The sequence below is a fragment of the Pieris rapae genome, chromosome 6 (genome assembly GCF_905147795.1).
Source record: "Pieris rapae chromosome 6, ilPieRapa1.1, whole genome shotgun sequence".
Taxonomy (NCBI): domain Eukaryota; kingdom Metazoa; phylum Arthropoda; class Insecta; order Lepidoptera; family Pieridae; genus Pieris; species Pieris rapae.
The window spans coordinates 6378599-6405443 of NC_059514.1; the positions used below are offsets into that span (position 1 = coordinate 6378599).

General features: G+C 34.5%; 2 protein-coding genes across 2 annotated transcripts; one reads left to right on the forward strand and one right to left on the reverse strand.

The window, feature by feature from the left end:
* Positions 1-657: 657 nt before the first annotated feature.
* On the reverse strand, positions 658-1804 carry LOC110992443 (deoxyuridine 5'-triphosphate nucleotidohydrolase). Its single transcript, XM_022258270.2, has 3 exons — positions 1432-1804; positions 1038-1174; positions 658-911 (listed from the first exon to the last, which is right to left on the reverse strand). Exons 1-3 carry the CDS (start codon positions 1533-1535, stop codon positions 709-711), a joined length of 444 nt encoding a protein of 147 aa, XP_022113962.1. The 5' UTR covers positions 1536-1804; the 3' UTR covers positions 658-708.
* Positions 1805-6599: 4795 nt separating this feature from the next.
* LOC110992468 (histone-lysine N-methyltransferase trithorax) lies at positions 6600-26030 on the forward strand. Its single transcript, XM_022258309.2, has 13 exons — positions 6600-7270; positions 8397-9573; positions 9771-9962; positions 10332-10645; positions 10964-11470; positions 11887-12060; positions 12362-12571; positions 12864-13025; positions 13314-22862; positions 23046-23269; positions 23502-23629; positions 23739-23929; positions 24430-26030. Exons 1-13 carry the CDS (start codon positions 7091-7093, stop codon positions 24601-24603), a joined length of 13182 nt encoding a protein of 4393 aa, XP_022114001.2. The 5' UTR covers positions 6600-7090; the 3' UTR covers positions 24604-26030.
* The last annotated feature ends 815 nt before the right edge of the window (positions 26031-26845 follow it).

Consider the following 26845-nt stretch of genomic DNA (forward strand, 5'->3'; position numbering starts at 1 on the left):
TATAGGTTATTTATATATCAATAGATAAATAAATAACCAAAAAATGGAATTTATAATTCTTTTTTTCAATTTTATACCATCTTCATTTCAGAACTTATCAAAAGCAGTGACAGATGTCTTTGATAAAATAATCAGTCTTTTAGAATATTTGTATCCGGATTTTGGTGTGTAATTTAACATGACTGAAGCATTAGCAAAAGATTATGCTGCTTATCTTAACTTAGATTTGACAAGTAACTTACAAACAGTACAAGATGTTATTGATAATATGATCACTAGACTTGAAGAACTGACCAGTGTTTTGCACATAATAAAAACAAAAAACGATGATTGCTGTTCAACTGTAACATCTGATATAAGTGCCTACAGGAATGAAATCATGGTACTGACAAAGAAAATTGGAACATTAAGTGAAGTTATATCTAAACTACAAACAAACATAGAAATTCTAGAACAGAAAGTGGAAAAGGCAGAAACTGACTTTGAAATTAAATATGAAAATAAGTTCAAAAGTCTGTTTCGGCCATTTCTTAAAAAAAATAAAGATGTATTACCAGAATCAGCAGTATCTATGGAGAACTTAGAAATTTCCAGCGTAACTGAGTATTTTGAAAGTAATAATAGATGATGTACAAGTAAAAGAGATATGTTTATATTTTTTATAATATTTATTATGAATATGATACTGAAAAATATATAGTTGTTTATTTACTGGCTTCCAGTTGAACCAAACCCTCCATCTCCCCTGTTAGTTTCAGATAAATTAGCAACTTCTTGCAATGTTGGATAATAAATCCTCTCGCATATAAGCTGTGCAATTCTGTCACCCTTCTTGACAACAAAATCTTGATCAGAATGGTTGAACAGAACCACCCCAATATTACCTCTGTAGTCTTCATCTATGACACCAGCTGTAAATTTATATTTTACTTACAGATACATATTCAATTTACACTAGAGTAAAATTCTTACACTTTTTTCAGAATGTGTTTAATGTTAATGTGTTTAGCTAGAATTTTATTTAAAAAATGATGTACCTCCAACATCTATAAAATTTTTGACAGCCAATCCTGAACGTGGTGCAACTCTGCCATAGCATTTAGATGGCAGCTCAATTTGCAAGTCTGTTTTGATTAGTTCCTTACCCCTTGCTGGTACAGTATAGTTGTATGCACTAAACAATAAGTTTCAGTACATTATTACTATGATGACATTTGGTTAATAATAAATGTCTTCTTTATTTTTAAAGATAAGATTAACTTAATGTAGCAACTGTTTCATTCAAAAACATAATAGTAGAATGATAAGAATACAATTGTTGATAATAAAATATTTCATAAATACCTATTTTATTTCTGTATATTAATTTAATATTTTATGTTAATAATGGCTAACAATTTATGTGTTTAACAGAAATATTAATATATTTACCTTTTTAAGTCATAACCAGCTGCCTTCTCCGATCCTCTGACTGGCGGGAAAGCATGTTCAGAAAGTCGACTGAATTTTAAAATGACTTCGCCTTGGCCTTGCATTGCTCCCACAAAAAGACGCGAAAAGTAGTTTAAAATTATGAAATACAAACCAAAACAACTGAATTTAAGTAGAGTTCGTTTTGGAATTATTCGAGCAATTTGAATGTCAAACGACTGATAATTTGATATATGTACTTATTTTATTAGTTCTTCAAAAATAATTGTACAACTAAGTAATGAAGTGGATAGTGGTAGGTTCAAAATTTAAATAACGAAATTGAGATTTTAATTCTATGAACAATGAAAAATGGCGCCAAACGCAGGGGAAAGTAACGGAATGAATCTGTTAGTGTCATAAGTCATTTCTGTCAAAATTTACATTCAAAATGGCGGTTTATGTTTCATTTCACAAGTTCAGAAATATTATAATATAATAATAATTAATAGAAAATTAATTTCAATACAATACATATATTTTTTTTTTCATACTTGGAAGCAACTTTGGCAGTCAAAATTACTTAGGGGGGTTCCAATCAAGGTCACCGAGACTCCTACATAATCAGTATCATCAAATTAAGTTGACTAATTTCTAAATCCAAGCATATAATAAAAAAACATAACCATACAATAAAATAATTATAATAATAAATATTGCGGCTATAATTAAAGATCTTAGATATCCTATCTCTTAAGTTGGACCAGACTGCTCACGGTGTGCCAATTTAATTTAAAATCGGTTACGTAGTTTAGGAGTCCATCGCGGACAAACATCGTTACAGGAGATTTATATAATATACTAGCAGACTCGGCCAAGCGTTGCTGTGGCTAAGGTTTTGGTTATTATTATATTATTTAGTAGTAAACTATTGAAGGGAAACAGTAGGAGAACTCATTTGTAAGGAATAGCTTATGTGAAACGTTGGTACTTTTAACACAGCGCCATCTGTTAGAATTGTATCAAATAATAAACAAATAATTTGCAATTAAATAAAATTGCGACTACCTATAATTTGAGATTTAAACTATCCTATCTCTCAAGTTAGATCGAACTGCACATGGTGTGCGAATTTTATTATAATCGGTTAAGTGGTTTAGGAGTCTATTGAGGACAAACATTGTGACACGAGATTTATATAATATATTAAGACTATCTGGCCTGGTAACATTTTGTTTTGCCATGTACCTATATTATGTCCAGGAAACATTTTTTTAGTTATAAAAAAATAACTATCTACGTTGTATCTATCTATCTATCGTTGTGTGTATTTTTGTAAGCTCTATCATAATAAAATATGTACAAAATAAAACACAAATTAGGGGTAGACCCATAACACTTAACTACCCTAACCGATATGCACACAAAATTTCAAGAAAATCGGTCGAGCCATTTCGGAAGAGTTTAATTACAGGTTTAATTAAAGGTGACACGATAATTTTTTATATTAGAATAGGATTTGGAAATGGTGAATCAGATGCCCTTCAATACGTTTGTTTAATGATATAAGTATATAATATATTATGTGTATTAAAAAAAATCTAAACTTACGTTAATACCACAATTGGTTACCATTACCATTTACGTTAACATTACCATTTACGTAGGAAGGTTAAGAAATAACTACTCTTTAAATGTAGTTTTAATTTATTAATCATGAATGCTTCCAGCCGGCCCGTTCCCGCTTCTTCTCTCGTTGAACTACAAATCACCGTTGGTCGCAGAGAAGACGGCAGATAGTCCAAAATGGTACTGCCAGAAGTAAACCCGATGGGCAATACGACTTTTATGATTGGGATGGACTATTTAGGGCCAGTAATTAAACATATCTTCGTCTTTGACGCGATAGACAGTCTTAACAGACTATTTCAGCGAAAAGGAATCAGTCCCCCACCTAGTTGTGGAAGCGTGAGCAGTGAGAACGTTCGAAGCCGGGAAGGGTTAGGAAATTAATGAGCCAGGACTTAAATACAAATAAGACTTATATACAGGTATAATGCACCAAATGTGCATCTAAGTGCGGTAACTGAGTCCACACATATTTTACCATACCTTGGACCGATTTAGGAAATCTACGTTTAAAATTATGTATTCGAATTTGTAGTGAATTCGTCCAAATAAAAGTTTTTTTGCATACGTTGCAAGTTTGTTTTTAAACTATATAAAATCGACAATGACCCTAAAATAACAATACAATACATACAATATAATAAATATATATTTTTGATACCGTGTATCATCCACTATCGGCGACGATCTCGCATCGCTTGTCATCTCGTCTTACCGTGAGGGTTGATTTGGTGATTTTTTATTTATTTTTACATTTCGGTACAGAAACAGAAAACAGTTTCCTGAAATACATCCAATTATTACACACTAAACAACATTTGAAAACCTAAAGTCCAATTACTTCTGTACACAGCATTTTAGCGCATATTCAGTGCTGGTTTACTAAATATTAACCATTACATACAGTAGATTTACATATGTTACACTTAATGACAAAAAAATAAGATAGTAAAAGGTTGCAAGTGTTCACAGCGAAAAATCTTTTTAAAATCATAAATACTATTGCGAAAAATATCAACATCAAAACACACAGAAATATAATTTTAAGATGCTGACAAATGGTATACAATGTTGACTTACGCTAGTCATATTTAGTGCTAAGCCTCGTTTCTGAATCTTATCTTTAGTGAGACGATCCTTATAATATTTCTAAAAAAAGGTCACTTTCAGAGAAACTGTTATCGATACAGAGTACATTTCAGTTATAACTCCCTAAATAATTTTGTTACTTAATTTTGTTTTTATTTCAGTATTCACCATATTAGAGTGAATACTGAAATAAAGTTTTTAGTGATAATAATAACATTATCCAACTAAAATATATAATAATAACAGCTCTTTCACAAGACACATAATTTCAACTCCATTAGGCTTCCTACTCCAGTTGTAAAAACTTCATATTTAAAGTATCTAATATGTATAAAGACACTAAACATCCAATATTAAAAAAAATGTTTTTTTATATTGCCATAATACTAAACTAATCGTCTTGTTTAATAACTCTTGCGTGATTTTAAACTGGAACGCGCGTATATAGGCTGACTTCTAGGGGAATATTTTTACTAGACATAATTACCTATTATGTTTATAAAGGTAACATAACAACGATAGAATTTCATTAGTGGGGATGCTATATTATTTTATACATACATTCAATAATATTGCATATTTCACTGTTTATGTTTAATTAATTTTTTCGTTAATACTTTATACGTTTACATTAAGTATATAAATGTACGCAAAAAATATAAGTTCGTATTAATAAAACCACAAAATCTAAATAAAACGCAAAGGTAATCTGTAAGTAGTGGCCGAATGATTTTAATGACCAACAATTCACAAAATATACAACGTAAGCCACAACTTAGGTATGACTGTATGAGTCATTAGATATTTTACATCCTCTAGCCTGCAACCCAAAATAATACAAAAAACGGCTACCTGCTCACATTTGGGTACAATACGGATATTAAGACGCTGATCTTTGCGATTATCCTCAATTTAAGCCAAAAGAAAATGTCCACAGTTGGTGGACGTCGCGTCGATCAATATTTTGTCAAATGTAACACGGAAGTTCGCGTTCCACTAATATACCGCTCAAATTTGAAAAACATAATCGCGCAACAAACTTTTTTGTCTAGCGCTCGCGTTATATCGTCCCTCAAAAATATAATTGATCGCCGAAAAATACTGGAAAGGTGTGTTTACTGTGATTCATACGGGTGAGCCCCCTGAAGGGGAGTTTATCCATTTTTATATTTACACCATAGCCCTCGCGGCATGCGCGGCGCGTCTTCGCCAGTCTCGTTACTACAGTTTCACGTACGTACACCAGTGCAATCTCAGTGATGTAAATATAACACTTACAATAATATTTACTCGTGAATTATTGTTTTGATGCGATAAATAGTGGAAAGGACTGATATTGTGATAAACTAGTGAGAAAAGTTATAGTGTTTGTGTGAGGAAACAATTGGTTTCTTAGATTGTTTGATTTCGATCGGGGTCGTATCTACTCGAGGACATGCTTCATTCTAATATATTTCAGGAAGCGTTTCAGCAAGGAACTTTTTGTTCTCATAATTCACGCTAGAGGTCAGTACTTCGTTAAAAACTAGATACCAGTACATTTTAATTATATTATCCTAGGTCGATTTATATATATAACTTGTAAAAATATGTATTAAGGGTTATTGTACCTACTCTGCTCTTCCCTTTGCATCCCTTCTGCGCCCTTTACGCATGATCGACCGGTGGGTTTAGGGGGTTCATTGTAAGTAGGGTGCGAGAATAGGACATGGTTTAAATTCTGAATATTTTGTTTTTGAACTTGAGTTACTTTTTAACGTTTTTTTATACTGCATATTTTTAATATGGTGTTTATATTAGATTTGTATACATGCCATACTTAAACCTATCTTTATATTTTAAAAACGAATATTAAAAAAAAATTGATTACCTACTACATACTAACCATTTAACTGTACTTGTACTATATTATTATAAAATCCTATCTAATATGGTTCGGTCCGCTAGCAAATGCGATAAACTAACAAAACATTATTGGTAGAGTAAGGTAGACCACATAACTTTAAACTTTTTATTTTATTTATTGTATACATAAAAAATACATAATGGTGGAAACACAAACTGAATACAGTTTAATTATGTACATCGGTTTTTTCAATATTTAAGAATGATAAAATCCTCAGTAAGAGTTTTAAAAATAATCATTAGTATTAATTAAACACCGACTTAAAACAAGAATAATTAACTACGGTATCTACAAATCCAATTTAATCAAACCAGTTGAACTTATCCCTAGTGATTGCGTTGCGCGCAATGTAACGACAATATTTTGTAGATTTTTATTGATAAATCTTATGATGTACAGCGAAAAGCTATTGGTGCGTTTAATGTCTATGCAGATAGATTATCCATTTATAGAGCAAGCAAGACATACCGAACGACATCGGACATGTTTGTTTTCATACCGGTCCGAATTAACGTCGCGATTGGTTCAAAATCCATAACTGGCCTCCGAGAGCCAGGTGTCGTTCACACCGCGGCCTCGCGCGCCTCGTCTCGTAACTCGTTAATCACTCGTGTTCGGTATTGTTATAGCGCGTCGTACAGCCATCTTTGTCAAATTACGGGCGATTCATTAAATTAATTTCGTTTCTCCTATCAAATGGAACAAAACACAGATAGTGTTACTGACGCGACGCGTTGTGGAATCGGGAACATTACAACAATCTCTTTTGTTTTAGCGCCGACGCTTTGTTGAATGGAAGCGTAACAACGTATACGGCATTAACGATCAGTCAACCATTAAAATGATGGATGATGTTGTTCTTTGTAAAAACTGTGTGAAGTGCTCTATTTTGTGAATAATGTAAACGGTGTTTAGTGTTTATGTTTTGCCGTGTTTGTGATCAAAACTGCGTCTTAATTGCCGTACACATTGCATAAATGAGTGGAATGGCGTTGCGGAGCGCGCGGGCCCGAGCATGCGCGCCAGTTTCCTTGCTATTGCTGGGAACTCTCTGAAATGTCCTTAGTTTACGTGCATATCAAAATGGGAAGGTCCAGGTTCCCAGGGAAACCCCTTAAGTTCCATAACAGAAAACGTATAAGTGTTTTATCGGGGACTGTTTACCACGAAAATACTGTTGATAATCATGCAGGCAGCCGTAGTTCAACCACTAATGACTTTTCGGGGGAGAAAGAGGTACAACGCAATTATCTTTATTTTGCTCAGATTTTATTCTAATTATTTCAAACATATGTTTGATCATATTGTTTACGTAATAACTCTAGTACTATGAAGCGTCAATCATAGAGTATCAATATTTGACAAACATAAAAAAGAAGCAACATTAAATTCTTAAACAGGTCAAGGACTGTAAAGAAACAGTAACTGAATTTGATTGTTTTCTTGTTTTTAGAAGAGATTTTGGCTACCTATAAAATATGAATGTATTAGAAAGATAACCTTACTTTTGAAAACAAAAGACCTATTCAGCCTTGTCAAAAATTAAAACATATTCTGGTAATTCTATTACTAAAAAGACATAATTATGACTGAATTTTGAACTGTACACACATTTCATGGTTTATGTTTCATATAATAATGAAGATCTATTAAATGTTACTTACCAGCTTTGCTTTATTTTTAATCTTTAATCAAGCTAATTGTGTATTGTTATACCTACTCAAGTATTTTTATGGTCTATTATTGTATCTTTAAATTTTACATTAAGATAGTATAACTATAAAGTATGTAGTTATAGATATTGATTTATATAACTCATACAGAAAATAAAAATTGAAATGAGAAGAATGCATTTGATTTAAAAATAATTTATAAATTTCATAGTAATGTAGCATTCTATCTAAATTTATTACAGATGTTGTATTTCAATAGAATGCAGAAAATAAAAATTACCCAATTGATAATGAATATATGTATGACATGTATCCCACGTACCAAGGGGTTATATTTTATGCAATAATTTGATGCTTATTGAAGTAAATAGATAAATATAGATATATATAGAATAAATATTTGATATTAGATTTCTATGATTTTCATAGGTATCTAAATGTTCATTAACATTTTTAAGCTATGTAGTCTAGACAAAATTAATATGTTTTTCTAGATCACACTATCAAAGCCGTAGAATTTGTCAATAGACAGTACATTTAGTGGTTTTCATTCTTGCTTGATTTATAAGATTAATGTAATATATCTGCATCTTACAAATTTCCATTGTAAATATATACTTTAAAAATTAGTTTGAATATTTGTCTTCTTTAATTTTGTGTTGTTGATTTGTTTTATAAATCTATTTCAGGAAGAAGAGAAGAAAGAAAATAATAATGAAAAAGAGGCAAGCTCAGAAAGTGGTGAAAACAAAGATAGCCCTTTGACTGAAAAAGAAGAATCCCCAGAAAGTAGTAGTGATCCATCCAAATCTCCAGTTAGAACTAGGTCACAAAATAAAATGGAGCCTCCAAAAGGAGATAAACCTAAACTAGTGAAGAAGACTGTTACTTTTGGCACTGTAGAGAGTTGCGAGGATATTTTGCTGCCTCTCAAAAAAATACCGAAACATCATGCTCCTCTTATTTCAATTATAAAAAAGAAGTCGGCGTTTAAACAATCTGACCAAACATTTAATAGCATTTTGAAACCAGCAAAGTTAACTGATCTGAGTTCAAAATCTTCATCAGAATATCATGAAGGCTACTTAAAGAAGAATTTAAATCCACTTTCAAAGTCTACTAACAAATTTTCACAGTTTAGTGAAAATCGGTGCATGTCCCCTCCACCAAGAATCAATTCACCAGTAGAGAAAGAAAGTTTGGGATCAGTAAAATTTTTGCCTGTCAAAAGTATTCATTCCTCAAGAGTTATAAAACCAAATAAAAGGTTTATTGATGGCGAGGACCAAACTTCAATATCAAGCAGCTTGAGTTCAGGAAAGGTTTTAAAGAAACCAAAACTAAAGAGGCTAGTTTTTAATAATTTACATGATGATGATTCACCACAAGATGAAGAGCCAGATAAAAATCAACCTCTAGCAACTGTTACTTTTAAAGATAAATCAACAAATTCATTTTCTGGTCTCACAACTTCCCGAAAGGCCACTCATGATTTATTTTCAAATGATAAAGAATCTGAACACCTACAGGATGAGAATTCAAATATTGATGGTAAAATAAAGTCGTCAGAGGTGAATAAAGAAGACCGAACTGGAAATTCAATGAGGAGACTCATGGACTTATCTGATGCAAGTAGTTCTAGCCACTCAAGTAGTGGTTCAGAATCTGAAGATAGTTGGGAAAGTGAGAGTCCCAGGAACAGTGGCGATGAGGAAGAAAAGCCTTTAGTCAGCCCTGAGAAAGATAAATCAGCCTCTCAATTGTTAAGTGGTAAAGTCATTATAAGGGAGGCTCGGTTACAACTAACAACTACACCACCAACATCTAGTCTTGATGGACCATTTTCAGCTGTGGCACCAGCATCATGTAAGTAAAGTTGACTAAAATAAAACACAATAATATTCTGTATTATGTATATGTATAAAAACCACTATTATAATAAGTACAAAGTTTCTTTAGTGTACTTGATGAAATTGAGTTTAGTATTAAAGGACTGGTAATAAATGACTGCATGATTTGTTATTCTTATGACTTAAATTATCATTAATCTTATTAATTTTTAGCAACTAATCCTCCAACAACAGTTACTTGTGGAGTGTGTGGGGCTGTGAGGTTCTACAAATTTGTAAAACAAGCTAGAAAATTTGGAATTTATTCATGTGAATCCTGCCGTAAATTCGTCTCCAAATTGCTTAAAAAAGACAGAATGGCATTGCGGACATCACCACTTGTCCTGCATTGTGAAAGAGGAGAAGGTGTGTTTTTATTATACATATTTATAATGGTATTCAATGTAGTAATTTCAAATACATAAGGAGTTCTATTCCTTAGAATACTTCATTACTTTGAGTATCCTAATTGTTATGTAAAAAAAATAACATTTAACAGATCACAAGGCAAGATAAGGGTTCATTCAATCTATGTTCTACAATAGGGGTTGTAACCTCCTTATCCTCTTTTGATGGGATTATAGTCTGACTCTATACTACTTTTTTTCAACTTTTCTACCTGTTGATTGCAAGAAAAAAAAAATGTTTGCAACTAGTTTATGATTAAGTAAAAGCAAGTAAATATTTTTTGAATAGTATTTAAAAGTAAATAATTAATTATTCTTACATTCTCAGGTAACTGTCAAGTTCCACCAGTTCTCCGCTCTCAACAATGGAAATTATTTAAATGTTCTAATAAAGCAAGGTGTCCAGCTTGTTGGCTTAAGCTATGTTTGAAAGCTTTCCAAGTGCCTACAGATAAGAAAGCGATCCTAATGTCCATGTTGCCATCCTATATGAAGCCTGGTGCTAAACCAAATACTCAAACACCTAAAACAACTAGTAATTCTGGATTGACAACTTCATCACCATTGTTTAGTGGATTATCTGCAAATGAAAATGAGAGCAATATGTTTGCTGTCAAATCTAAGAAGGCTGATGGAATAGAGGTATGTTCGATAATTAATCTATTAAATATATATGTGAGTTTTTAAATTTTTCTGGTTTTCATATCACAAAAGATTATTATAAGATTTCACTTGGTGGTAGAAAGTTATGAAGTGAAAGTACCTTTTAGCCAGGATAAATTTGGTATTTCCTTTTCAAATCTTGTAGTACTGGTATAGTTCATCAAATGTATTGCCATATTACATTTTGGTATGGCATGAACACATTTCTGCATCTATTTTTCGTTTTGGAACATTTAGTACTCTTACAAAACATACTATCTGGAACAATCTAAGTCATAGAATATTTTCTCATTACAGGAGGAAGTGAAAATAAATGATGATGGACAAGATGAAAAAGAATCTATCAGCAATAGAAAGCGTCGCCTGGCCAAAATTAAAGTTCGTAAGAAAGATAAAAATGATTCCAAGCTTATTGAAGATCCAAAACGTCAGAAAATGGAATTAAAGGGTCCCCGAGTTAAACATGTGTGTCGAAGTGCATCTATAGTCCTTGGCCAGCCTATTGCAACATTCCCCACCCAAGAAGAAAAGGACAAGGATAAGCCAACTCTATCAGATGATACTGTCTCTATGGCAATAGATAAAGACAGAGCTACCCCAGAAATGAGTGAATCTGAAGATACTGAAAACAAATTGCAAATTGTTCCAGAAGTAACTAAGGTAGATCATGAAATAATAGAGCCTAAGAAAAGAAAGGTTGAATCTACTGTACCAAAAGCCAAAATTGAATCTAGTGAAGATGAAACTGTTCTTGATCTTATTCCAAAGAAATCTACCTACAAACCACTAACAAACATAAGCAATGTATGTATTTACATTTTACTAATTTAAGTATTTAAACTTTTTCATGTCACATATATTTATAATGCAAATGTTCTATACTCTATTTTACTTCTGTAAAATTCTCACAGCTATCATTTTTTGACATGTCAGTGATAGCAAACCTTTTTGCCTGGGCACATTTTACATTTCAATATGAGTATGAATATTTGAGTCTTCAGTGAAAATGCCTAGGAGACTTCTGTGCTTCTGTCAGAATTCTACGGAATGAAAAGTCAGAGTATAAGACTGTACAGTTTAAAAAACATCTCTTATTTTTGTGGAATATATTTTATGTTTAAATTTTAGAATTTCTAATGCCTAAAAGTATACTATTGTTACAATTTAAGAAACCGAAAACTACTACAGAAATTTTATATTAACTTACTTTAAATTTTCAGTTGCGAGGAAGATCACAGAAATGTGGTCAGAATAGGCCTGAGCTAATTTGCGTTGATTTCTGGGAGAGTTATGATCCTGATGAAGTGTGTAATTCTGGTTTTGGACTGATTGGAACTGCACCGTTTACTATTGCTAAATTGTGCTTCCTGTGCGGTAGTGCTGGAAAAGAGAAGGTAATCTTTTTAACTTTGTTTTAGTTCTGTAACTGAATATATATAACAATTATGATAATGATAAAAAATTATAATATTTCGCTTAATTTTTTTTATTAGTTTAATTTTATTATTAGTTAAATTTTCATGTCCATTCCCTTAACATTACAGTGGGAAAATTAATTTCAATTTTATATTGGGAATTTCTGAGCAGTCTCACTAAGAGATAAAACCTCTTCCCTATACCTTAACACAAATTAATCCTCCAATACCGGATAACTTGAAAATTAAAAAAATAAGTTGTAATAATTGAATAATTCAGATGTTGGTATGTTCGTCGTGCTGCGAATGGTACCACGGGTGGTGCGCAGAGGGCTCCGGTGGTGGAGCGGCGTGGACGTGCGCGCGGTGCGTGTGGTGTGCGGCATGCGCTCGTCCGTCTGCGCGCGTATCGTGTCGTGTGTGCGCGCGCCCTTACCACGCGGCATGCCTACCACCCGCACCGCCAGACCACAGAAGCGACTGGCCACAGGTAGAGTAGACGGTTTTTACCTTCCCTTCGGCTACGGTTTTGGTGTATGATTACCGTACCAACTGAGCGCTTGCGGTGTTTTTACTTTTCGTTTAAATCTAACAGTTGTGTTTTGCACATTCTTCTGTTACCACTTTAGCTAAAAATATGTTGTATTTGCTAATGAATTTTTTTTTTCAATTGTATAATTCAATTAAATTTACCGATCCCAAATATTATTAAAAATGACAAGTAAATAAAACCAATTTTTCAGGAAATTTTTGTATGTTATTCTGACTAATTTTTGTTACAGATATGTAGTGCATGTCTGAAATGCAAGAGTTGTGACAGCAGCCGCGTTAACAAGTTTGTGGGAAGTCTACCGTTCTGCCGGCCTTGCTTCAAATTACGGCAAAAGGGCAATTACTGTCCACTCTGCCAAGCATGCTATAGGGATAATGACTTTGATAGTAAAGTAAGATATCTTTTTTTATAATAAATAAATTTACTTAATAAATATACACATTTAAAACACATTGGAGTTTTGAGAGGGAGCGCATAAATCTAAATAAAAACAGACCATCTGTTCATTTAGAAAATGCTTTGTTGTCCCAGATTATAATTATATGTTATTTATTTGTAAAATATTAAAAAAAAATATTGGCAAGCTAGTTAGCATATATTGTTTACATTTTTGTTTAGATCAGTTTTTATTTGTGCATCTTATATGTATATCTTTCTGAACTTACATTTGGGATTTCAGATGATGGAATGCGGCTGGTGTGCAAGGTGGGTCCACGCTAGTTGTGAGGGTCTTTCGGGCGAAGGATACCAGATTCTGTCAGCATTGCCACCATCTATCGAGTATATTTGCTGTAAATGTATGCCTCACGACCCGCCGTGGCGGAAAATGTTGACGGAACATTTAAAAGGAAGACTTTTACATCTTTTAAAATTACTCGCCAAAAATAAAAAAGCTTGTGCCCTGTTGAAACTTACTCCTCACAAAAATACTCCAGTACCCAACAAACCCTATCGGCTCACCTCTCCTCAAGCAATACGAAAGTTACATTTCGACACTGGAGATGAAACTATGAAAAATACAACAGAGACAAAAGTCTACCGAAATACTGCAAAGGGCCGTCGAAGTACACAAAAAACGGACGAACTTTCTCTATCTCAAACGTGGCAATGCCCTTTAATACATGAAGTTGAAATGGAAAAAGAGGAAATGCCACATCCATCACATAAGGTCGTAAACCTTCAGGAGCCACTAATGCAAAACAAAGAAATTTGCTTCTCAACCGGCCTCTACAATAAGACAGAATTCAATGCATCATGTGTGGAAGTTCATGAGAATAATCCATCGGATAAACAAGAAAAGGCAGTTGCAATGTCGCCATCCTTGTTGGATAAATATGAACCGATCTCTGATGATGACGAAATTGTTGATAGATTTCCACAAGCCCGCAGTGAACAAGATCTGAGTCCTAAAATAATTCGTCACATGAATCAAGATGAGGATATGGAAGACATGAGCAGACTTATTTCACCATCACTGTTGGATATAAAGAAAAGAGTAAATAGTGATGAATACATTTCTCTCAAGGACTTCAATCACGACATGAAAGAAGTAATTGAAAGAACGGCTAGTGTGGATTTAACCTCGATTTATAAGGAACTATTTTCAGAAACATTTCCATGGTTTAATTGTGATAACAACTGCCTCCAACCAAATCTAGAAGTTGAAGGAGAACAGGAAGATTCGGACTCATTAAAAGACCAAGAAATGTCTGATAACAAAGGTGTGAGAAACACTGTTCAGTCCATTGAGAGGCCTTTGGACCAGATAGTACCCAAATTAGAAGAGAAACAAAAAGAAGAAGAGGATTTATTGGAGTTTTATCCTGTACTTGACTCAAGAATATGCATTTTATGTAAATCTACAGGTGATGGACTACCGGAAATGGAGGGCCGATTGTTATACTGTGGCCAAAACGATTGGATTCATGCTAATTGTGCTTTATGGTCGGCAGAGGTGTTTGAAGAAATCGACGGTTCTTTACAAAATGTACACTCTGCTATTTCCAGAGGCAAAATGATTAAATGCGCTTCTTGCGAAACCAAAGGCGCTAGTGTTGGATGTTGCGCCAAAAATTGTAGTGAAACTTATCATTACGCATGTGCAAGGCGTACTAATTGCGCGTTTTTAGACGATAAAAGAGTATTCTGTCCAACTCATGGAAAGGATATACCAAAAAAGAGTCTACAGAAAGATGCTGACTTCGAACTTACGAGGCCAGTATACGTGGAGTTAGATAAAAAAAAGAAAAGATACAGTGAAATATCTAAAGTACAATTCTTGATGGGATCTTTATGTGTAAACAGTTTGGGGAAAATAGTGCCGTCTGTCTCAGACTACGAAGATTTTCTGATGCCAGTAGATTTTTCGTGCACTCGACTTTTCTGGTCATGTAAGAAGCCTACTAAGATTGTCAGATATACAATTAAGACAAAGCTTATACTGGCGGAACCCTTACCTGGGTTTGACTATGGTGTGAATATAACAGTGGACCATACAATGCATGTTCAAGTTGTGGATCGTGTTATGGCCGAAATTGGAGCGTGGCATCACAGCTTAGAGAAAGGGACAACAAAGGTGCTAATGCGGAAAAGTGATAAATCACCAATTAAATTCCGCAATGCTGTAACATTGGAAGATTTAGCTGTTAAGCAGGTGGTTGACTTCTTACTTGATAATGTTTGTAAGCAAGAACAACAAGATGAGGAAGAACCACAGAATACTGCTGATCTTCTTCCGCCAGAAGTAAAGGATGCCATATTTGAAGATTTAAATCACGATCTCTTGGATGGAATATCAATGCAAGATATTTTCCCGAAATTAATGTCATACGAGGATCTTGTAGCTATGGACTTGAAGAGCGAATTTTATGGAGCAATGAGTCAATCTGATGACAAATCCGATTCACGGTCAACGGATTTTATTGACGAGTTGCTAAATGCTCGTTTAGAGTCTGGGAGTAAAGAACTTAAAAGAAGCAAATCGGAAATGCTTCTACAAAACCATAGTCTTAAGTCGCTAACAACGGGTCGCGGACAGCAAAGGTCGTCATCCTTGACTTGGAATAATAAATTTGATACGAATCTATTATCCTCTACAATAAAAAGATGTAAAATTGGAAAATCATCCACAGTCACTGAAAAAATGGGCCCAGTACAAAGATCGCTACCTGAAAACGCATTAGATACAATTAAAGAAAGCGATAAGACTACTGACAAAAAGACAAAAAGGGAAGCTGGTAATTCCCATGAATTATGTACTGAAACACCACATACGTCAGGAATAAATTACAGAACAACATCACCTAAAGAAAAGGATGAAAGTTCTGATAAAAATGATAAAAACGAAGGATATTATACTGATGTAATAGATTTTTACACAAAAATTCAATGCAGTCCAATTTCACAACTAGATGGAGCGGGAGATTGGTCGGGGTCAGATAGTAATTGTAGTTCAAGACCGGGCAGTCCTCAAAGTGACTTTTCACCAATACAACAGCTAGATGGCGCCGAAGATCATGGTGATAATATGCACAAAACACAAACAAACCAATATTTATACAGGGCTTCCGGATCGGAAAGTACATACACAGTGACCATAGCTGGTAACTCTATCAGTGGACAACCAGAACTGGTTATGCGGCCTTTAGATGACAACTCTGGTTCTGGTCCAATGGAACAGTTGGTGAGATGTGATAGATGCCAGTGTACTTACAGAAACAAAGAATCGTATGACAGACACATCCCATCGTGTGATATGATGTCCACAAGTGAGAGTGAAAGCGAGAATCCAAAATCGCCTGAAAATAGGACTTTAACCACACTACAAAATGCATTCCAGAACGCATTTGCCCAACCCATGATAATTCACGCAGGTGTTGTAAATGGAAGCGAAAATACTGTGAAGGCAGAATCTATATCCACAAGAAGAACCTCGATAAATACACGACAAATCACTATCAATGGTACAATTGTCGAAACACCATCTCCTGGACCTAATAATGAAATGACCATGACCATTACAGAGCAAATGAAATCTGGGACAGTTATATTCGATCAAAGCAAAACAAATGTCCAGGTTTCTTCTAATCAACAAGTGCTTTCATCACCGCAAATCGTTGTTACACCACAGATGTTATTGCCACCGAAAACCAGCTCGGCTGGGGCTCGCCCGCTCATGGGCCCTCAAATTATTACTCAGCCAGGCATTCTGCCCTATAACATTTGCGTCAAACCTGGCAATGGAAACCCAAACATACAACAAATCCATAGCGCAGCAGACATGACTCACTTGTTGTCTGGGTCAGGTGGCATACAAGTTATATCATCGAATTCTAATCAAGTTCTTACAATTCCTTCTAACCAGATGATACAAGGGAAGAGTCAAATCGCCAACTTTCCAAATATGGCTAGTGCAAGTTCTATCGCTTTGCCAATTAATTCAATTCAAAGTATGCCCAATAGTTCTATTATTCAAAATATCCAGCCTATGATACGGCCGCAAATACAGGGTAATCCTACAATTGTTGTACCTGCTATGACCACGCAACGATTATCTTCTCCCAATTCACAGGGTAAACAACAAATTATGTTACCAGGATCACAGCAAAAGTCTCCTAAGAAGCAATCCGGCCCTGTACAATCTAAAACAATGTATCAGGCAACAAATAGAGCGAGAGGTAGAACAATACCAAAACCAGCCAATACCATTAAAAGGCAGACTAAATTGGAAAAAACAATCACGACCATCAACCAATCGCCCCTTGGCCCGGGCAATACCGTTATTCAGTTACAAACTAACAATCAGACGGGACAGCCTTCGATAATAGTACAACCGATGGCGAACCAAAATATCATGTCATACGTGGAAGCTTTATCGCAACAACAAAATCAAAATATGCAATATATAGCAACCATTGCCCCGCAAGGTGACTTTAAAACTGGAGCGACACAATTCATATCTCAAGGCAGTCTTATGCCTCAGACGTTCCAAATACAACAGACCGAATCAGGAGGACTGGTTGCAGTTCCAAGTGGAGGTATTCCCGTATTGCTACCCCAAGGAAATGTTGTCTTGCCGCAAACTCTACAACAAGGGGCGACCATACTTCCCCAAGGAGCGATACAAACCCAAGGAATTATTTCACAAGGTCCAAATGGTCCGACTATACTTCCACAAGCAATTCACACTCAGAACGGTACTACTATAATTCCACAAAGCGCGATTCAAGGCCTCACGCAAGGAAATTTGACGTCTCAAGCAACTCTTTTGCCCAATAATACCTTACAAACGACTGGAGCAACTGTCGTCTCTCAAAGCGGAATTGGAAATGGCCAGACAACAATCATACCGAATGCATTAGTTTCTCAAGGTAACACAATCATATCTCCGGCTACTGGCACGACTATACTACCTCAAGGTACGATATTACCGCAATTTTGCAATGACCAAGTCATCCTTGGCTCAGCTCCTACTCTAGAAATGGTAACTGATCCGTCTGGATGCATGTACTTGACTACCCAGCCAGTCTATTATGGCCTTGAAACTATTGTTCAAAATACTGTAATGTCATCACAACAGTTTGTGTCTACAGCTATGCAAGGAGTACTGGCTCAAAACAGTAGCTTTTCAGCAACGACAACACAAGTCTTCCAAGCCAGTAAGATAGAGCCGATTGTAGAAGTTCCGACTGGTTATGTCGTCGTTAATAGTGTCGGAGAAAGTGTTGCTGCACAAGTAGCATCATCAGCAGCCAATGTTGTCACCGGTCAATCTGTGCAATCGGGTCCGCAAATAATCAAAAATGTCAAAACTACAGTGCCTAATTTGACACTACAACCTCTTCCAGATAAACAATCTCTTAACAGACAAACTCAAAAAGTTTTGCAAATGGGTCCGACGCAAATGACCTTAGGACCTCAATCGATGGCAAACCTTATAAGTGGCAAACATACTATGAACCCTATTACATCGCAAGTTCACAATATGACGTTGGCAAATAATGTGCAAAATATTCAAAAAGCAATCATTTCTAAGCAAAATAATGTGTCTATGTCTCCAAATGTCTCTCTAGTTTCGTCCACTGGGCAACCTGTCATGGCAATATCTCAATCTATTCCAAATTCAGTTTCTGTTCCCTTCTCCATGCAGTCAATACCGTTATCGCAACCTATTGTATCCAGTTCGATATCATCGAACAAAAATAATTCGATGAAAATGGAAAATTCTCATGTGATTGAAATCAGTGGAACCTTAAATGATAACTCAAACTGCAACAGTATGCCAACTATAAGCGTTACTCACAGTACAAAATCGCCTACTCCATGGAGACAAATCAATCCTCCAACCAGCATTCATATGGGGGACAATAAAATTGAGATTCATAACATGGGATTGAAGACAAATAATGCTGCTACATCTATGGCATCCAATATGAATACCGGAAGCAATGGACGTCAAAATATGTCTCATGATACCGAGAAACTTAACCAGAATTGCTTGCTGTCTATTAATAGCAATGCAATGTCGGGATCTTTGCATTCTCACCAATTTGAAGGAAATGCACATAACAATCATTCGTCAATAAACACCTCTAACAATATGATTCAAATAAATTCAGGAAATATATATTCGCCAGCATGTTCCCTATCAAATAACTTCGACGCTGACACCACATTGAAATTGAGTAAAATTAATGCATTGTCTAAAACGGAAGGAGGTCATATGAACTTTTCTCAAGAAATTATGGCAGCTCACTCTCAACAGCATATTCATAACGAAAAGGCTTTTCAAAATATGGGAAACAATGACAATAACAAACACAATACTGAGAACATGCTTGGTTCTATGAGTATTCACAAGATGAGTAGTTGTCAGGTTTCTAATAATATGAACACTTCAACGCCATCGATAAGTATTATTCCTCATAATACCATACGACCTCAAACTCAATCAAATCAAAGTTCAATCAATATTATGAATAATCAAAATCAAATTAGTTCTATGTCTAATGGACAAATGCAGATTATGAATTCGAATAGTTCGATGCAAAATGTAAATACGTCTTGCCAGGAAATGTCCAATAATAGAACTAATGTACCAGCTGCTAATGATAACATTCAACAAAATAACCAACAGCATGACATCAATAATCCATCCATGAACAATACAAACATGCCGCATGGAAATATGCAAATAATTTCCCACGATAACCCGCAAATACAACCCAATAATCAGATACATATTTTGAATGGACAAATTCAACATAGTCGTCAGGGAGAAAATAATCAGTTACAACACCCACAAATAAATCAAGGCAGTAGTAATAGATCGTATCACGATAATTTTATGGCTAATCAATCAAATCAACATCCATCAAATATGATGTCTTCACGAAGTACACCAGAAAATAATAATTTAATGAATCAAAATATAAATATGCATAGCATGCCAAATTCTCACAACATAAATCGAGCTGACTTGAATAATATTAATCAAATTCATATGAACCAACCACTAAATAACATCAATAATTTACAAAATAATAGGATGGTTATGGATAATATGCAGCAACATTCATTGAACAATTTAAATAGTATGAATCAGATGCATTCTAACAGAACGATGGAGACACTTCACAATCAGCAAATGCATTCAATGCAACAACAAATGGGTCATCATGCAGTACAGAATAGTAATACGAGATCCCAAATGGACCCTAATATGCATATGAATCAACAAATGTCAATGCAACAAACTAGACAAATGGAAAATATTCATCACCATCAACATCAAATGCCTAACGTTATGCAAATTTCAAACAATCGAACGCATATGGAAAACAATCTTATTGATATGCATCAACATGTTCCCAATCAAATGCATAACAGACAGCAAATTGACAATAACATGCATATGCATCACATGGCTGGAAACAATCCAAACATGAATCTTGGAAACCAAATCGATAACACTCCTATGGCTATTCATAACATTCGTCATGACAACAATACAATAAACATGCAGAATCACAATTCTTTGAATCAAATCCAGAATAATAGATCATCTTTAGATCATTCTAATATGATGCAACACCAGATTAATAATATGAACTCTGTAAACAACATTAATATGCATAGCAATCTTAACAATTCTATGCAAATGAATAATTCCAGTCATCAGCAAATGAACAACTCGATTTTACACATGCCAAATATACCAGACATTAAAAATGAGATTCAAAATGCTTGTGCAAATACTTGTTCCAATGGCAGTTCACAGTTTACTACTAATCAGTCATTTGAAATTTGCTCAAATTTGAATTCTAATAATATGAACCTTAATAATTCTGGAAATATGATGCATAATAACATGGGAATGAATAATACAAACAATATGTCAAATAACATGATGATGGGCAATGTAACAAACAATTCACTTTATGGAAACAATAACCAAAGTAATGTTTCGGCGCATGAGTTATTGATGAGTTGTAACAATTCCTCAGATAATATGAATCTTATGTCTAGTAATACCAATCATATGATGATGAGTAACAACGCGCCACATAATAATAATAACTCAAACCAGATGATGGGGAATCAAGTGCCGAGCAATACTCAGATAAATATAAGTAGTTGTATGAATCCGAACAATACAGCTCAGAATCAGTTAACAAGTTTAGATAGTCAAATAAACGGTAGTAGAAATATGGCAATAAATGAGTCCTCTAAATTCCCCGGAGATGCATTGAGAGGTAAAAATATAATGGGATCCATAAATACCAATATGACGATATCAAACCTTCCTGAAAATGATTGCTCTAAAGTAAATATTGGTGGTGGTAACGAAAAGCAAAACCATTCCATGTCGGTTAATAATCAGATGAACTATATGCAAATGAATGCTTCAAATAACAATAGAATCATTAACTTACCAGAAAGAAACCGAATGAGTAATACCAATTTAGACAGTAGCATGAATCAAATTTCACAACAACATAATATTCGTGTGGTCACTAATAACGCCAACAGTAATGTATCTAACGTTACACCGGATCCTTTGTCATTCCAGCAAAAAACAGAGGCAAATAGTACAATGATAAACGTTCCCTTCCAAGCAATACCTAACAGTGCCCCAATGAATATTAACGTTAACTCCAGTAATAACACGGTCAATATTACTGTGCAAAACAATCTTGTAGATCCTAAGATTGCTTCTAAAGCAGCGGATTTGAATTTCCCACTCCCCACCACCACTAACTTATTGCAAAACCAAAACAGTGCTAATAGTATGATTTGTATACCAGTCCAAAATAATACAATCAACTTACCAACTCAAAATAGCTCCAGTATTTCATTGCCTAAAGCTCCTCCGACTCAACAGTCTGGTATACCAACTAATGTCGTAAATCCGATGTCTATGAGACCTATGAATAGGGTGTTGCCTTTACATAGAGATGGACAGAGTAAATGTAAATCCGTGGGCGTCAAAGCGACAACGGTGCCCAAGCAACGAACCGTTAGTCATGATATGCCAGATTTAAATGTAAAAGACGAAAACATTGATAGTGACTTGGAAAAAGCAATTGAAGAATCAAAGCGAATGATGGAACTAGAGAAGGCAAAGAGGGAAAAAGAACAGCAAGATGCGTTGAGAGCTTTGCAAATGTCGACTGATACACCTCAAGCTAACACCAGTATGGCATTAGTGGATCCACCGCTTGTAAGAACTAACGAACGAGTTGAAACTATTACAAAATTGACATCACTTCCAAGTTTGGATGCTGAGATTGAACCCGAGCATTCAAAAGTTTTAATTGAAAAAGATATAAATAAGACTCCAACGATACTTGCTAAATCAATTCCTCAGAAGATTATGAAGCGACCTCTCGGCGACAAGAAATCAGATACGGAAGTTACAATGTTGAAGAAACAGAACAGGGTTTATAAGGGACAAGAAAACAAACCGTTGTTGCCGAAGCCAACCCCGGATCCATCTAAAGACGATGGCCCTAAACTAATATATGAAGTGACGTCAGAGGATGGCTTTAACTACAGCTCGTCATCCTTATCGGATTTGTGGTCTAAAGTAATTGAAGCTGTACAAAACGCCAGAAAAGACTGTGGATTGCCGCTCATGCAATACAACCTACCGTCAACACTTTCCGGCGCTCACTTACTTGGACTTAACAACAATGCATTGAGATATCTAATTGAACAACTACCAGGCGTAAGTATTAATTAATATTATTCTAAAAAATGCCTATCTGTAAGAAATGTATATTAATAAATAAGTTCTTTTCCTCTATTGTTTACCAACACTCTCGGTTTTATGTGTTATTCAATTACGAAATTGAAACGTATTTAACTGAAAAACAAATGTTCTTTTTGCATTAATGAACTTATCTATCAGGCGAATCGCTGCACGAAGTACAAGATCCGTCAAGGGCGCGCACTGAACAGTTGGGACAATGATTTGGACCTCAGTGAAGGTTTTAAGGAGAGTCCGTGGGGTAGTGCCCGAACGGGACCCATCGCAAGAAAACAGAACCACGATATCTTTAGCTGGATGGCTTCACCCTTTAGAGAGGAACCACCGCCATTTGGTGGGCAAGAGGGGGAGAACTCTATTTCAAGGTAATTAATTAATATGTAATATAATGGTCTCAGCATTAAAAGTAATGCTAAAATAAACTGAATTGTAGTCTCTATTATATCTTAGAAAATATCGCGGTAGAAAGCCGTTTTTGCTTATCTAGTCATTGCAGTTCTATGATTGTTTTGTATTATTATGCGACGAGTATAATAAATATTTAACATCCCATCGATGTATTTGCATACTTTTATTTATTACTGGATTATTTTGCAGACGTTTGGCAACTCTACCGCCAGCAATGAGATTTAGACAACTAAAAGAGACTTCAAAAGCATCCGTAGGCGTATACCGATCGCATATTCATGGACGAGGACTTTTCTGCAAGCGCGATATTGAAGAAGGTGAGAATTTCCTATTTTTTGTTTATTGGATTTTTTTACTAATTTATCGGCAGTATTGACAGTAAAAATACATAGTTTTTTTTGTATCAACATAAATGTGTTATTTCAGGTGACATGGTAATCGAATATGCGGGTGAAGTTATACGTGCCGTATTAGCAGACCAGCGCGAGAAGAAATACGAAGCGACGAGTGGGCGACGAGGCGTCGGCGGCTGCTACATGTTCCGTATCGACGATAACCTCGTAGTCGACGCAACGCTCAAAGGCAACGCGGCGCGGTTCATCAACCACTCCTGTGATGTGAGTACTGTGTTATATAAATTTTAATGCATTCATTTTATTCTCACTGCACCAAACACCAATACGTTATATATAAAAAAATATACATGCTCGATTATGTTTCAAATTTTCGGAACAAAAAGACTAAGTTATATAAATGGCGGAAACGTCATGCAACTTTTTTCACTCATGTGAAAGTAAAAAAAAAACATAAAATTATTCATTAGCAATTCATATATGACCTACATTTTTGTTGGCGGTTTTCGTATTTCTGCGCCATTTCATGTAACCATTGTATTTTTACGGCGCTTACTAATTTATTAACTAAAATGGGATACGTCAAATTATTATGATATATTTTGAAACCACTTGATAATTCTTGGGCATCATATTTATAATACTATTCATAAATTATCTCTAAATGAATGCATTTACTTCAAAATTTGTCCAGTTGAAATTTTCTCTGCCATTGTCAAATTTGCCTGATCCTTTTAAGACTAATTTGAAATAATTAATTTCAGCCAAATTGTTATTCCCGTGTGGTGGACATCCACGGCCATAAACACATCCTTATCTTCGCGTTACGTCGCATCACAATTGGTGAAGAACTAACCTATGACTACAAATTTCCCTTCGAAGAAGTGAAGATACCTTGCACGTGCGGCGCTAAGAAATGTCGCAAGTATCTCAATTAAATAATAATAGACTTTTGTGAATAATTATGTCAATTAAGAAGCGAGCAAAACGCCCATCAAGTTCCGTCCCACGGGCAAAGGAACCAAACGGCAACTAATGAAAAAAACATAGAATAGGCTTTACGATGATTAGATTTCTTTTCCACTAGCATAATTTATGGAAGTACATAAATTAGACTATATTTTCATAATGTCGGTCGATTTAGCTTAGATCGGATTTGGCGAGTGAAAAGCAAGGAAATGCTGGGTCGAGCACAAAGTGTAGTATATGACAATAAGTCCAGACGACATATCGTTTCCCACCTTTGACATTGTGCCAGACGGACACATTTACATGAATCTTGTTATGATCTCTATATTGAATCTGCCCAGTGTTTAGAGTTGTTGGATTGTATATTTTATTGGTTTAGAAATTAATATTTTGTGATAAGTTTAAGATATTGTTGTAAATATATTTTTATGTTGTATCTTTTCCGGCTCGAAGGCCAGGTACATTAACGTTGTTGTGATATGTGACGAATGTAAGGGCATAGTGTATAGGTATCGTATTTGTTCCTCATTTGTTCTTATCCTTGTGATCAGTTAAGTCTCGAAATCGTATCTCGTGTACATACTAGATGACGGATAGATATAAATACCGGTACATTCGAAGGGTAGTTTTCGAGTACAATGTTACATTTTAGTAATTTTTTAAGTATTGTATAGAGAATGTACATAAGAGAATTATTTGTCATAATAACGTGGTTAAGCGACAAATCGTTTTATCGTAGTCATAGCGGTAGGGTACTTTATGTAATTTAATGTATTGTATATAAGTTATTCGGTGTGTGGGTTCGCGGGATGAGAGAAGTACATCAGATGCACGTATTAACGTGAATGCACATTATTAGCTTTAATACTTTCAGCACAGCTTGGATTTTACATGGTTTATTTGATTAAATTGTTTTTTTTAAGGAATCCAAGAATAGTCCGAAAGTAGAATACACACATCACATTATCATCACATTGTTAATATAGATTTGAATTTAATTCAGAGGCAGGCGTTATATACATTTTTTTTATTTACTGCATCCCACAAGCAGTATTAATATATAATGTATTTTCTGAAGTCAATAGATCAGATAGTTTTAGTGTTTACGATATTTGTACAGCCTAAATGCTCTTCACGTTCAATAATTCAGCTATTGTGTTATTATTTAAAAATAATGTTCGTTTTCAACGCTTGAATGCAATATTCGGACACAAATTTAATTACAACGCCATTGATAAAAGGGAATCTTTTGAGTTTCAAGAGATTGAAAGGAAAACGGAGCCCTAAGGTGTCCGAATACGTATGTATTATGCTTTTAGCGTTGAATTATAAACATTGTTCTCCGTAATACTTTGATCTGAAAAATGGAATTTCTGCGGTGGTCAAAACATAAAAACAGTATAACAAAATGGTCATTTCATATATTAACGCCACTGTTTACATGATGTTATTAACAAAATTTAAACATTAAGAGTATGAGGTTTTTGACCATCCCAAAAATTAGAGGTTGGTTGTTCATAAAATGTAGATACAAAAATTCAGTCTAGTATTTTAAAGTTAAAACAATGTGTACTCAAAACTGCAGGTTTGTGAACAGCCATCCTCAGCAATTATCCGATAACTAGTCCTTGTAGAATTTGTGATTTCAACCCTAGCCATAAAATAGTTGATTGTAATTTTAAAATTTCTCTACATTTTATACATGGTTTAGAATTATACATCGACTTATGGATAATAATAAAAGTACAGATAATTTATCGATTAGTTATCATAATTTTAATTTCATATTCAAATAATGTTAACATTACTTCTAATTTTGCTGTAATTTTACTTGTTGACCCTGGCAGTGTTGTGAATTTGTGATTTTTGTTTCATATAAATGATAGTATGGTGTAAACTACGCGTCACGTTTAAAATATTCTTTATTTTCATAAATAATCAATCATCACATATATCTGCTTAATCTCTTAACAAAGTCAGGGATGTCAGAAAGTTCAGAATAGTGGCAAATGCCTTTTCCATATTTTATATCGGAAACTTCATGTATGTAGATTTAATTACTAACATTGGTAAATAATGTAATATGTAATAGGTTCAAGTTATTGGTTATAATAAGGTTAAATTGACGCGTAGTTTATCTTTTTCATGAAATTTGGGCTTTAAGTGATATGTGTTTTGTACGTACTATACAAAATGGGGAATGACCAAATC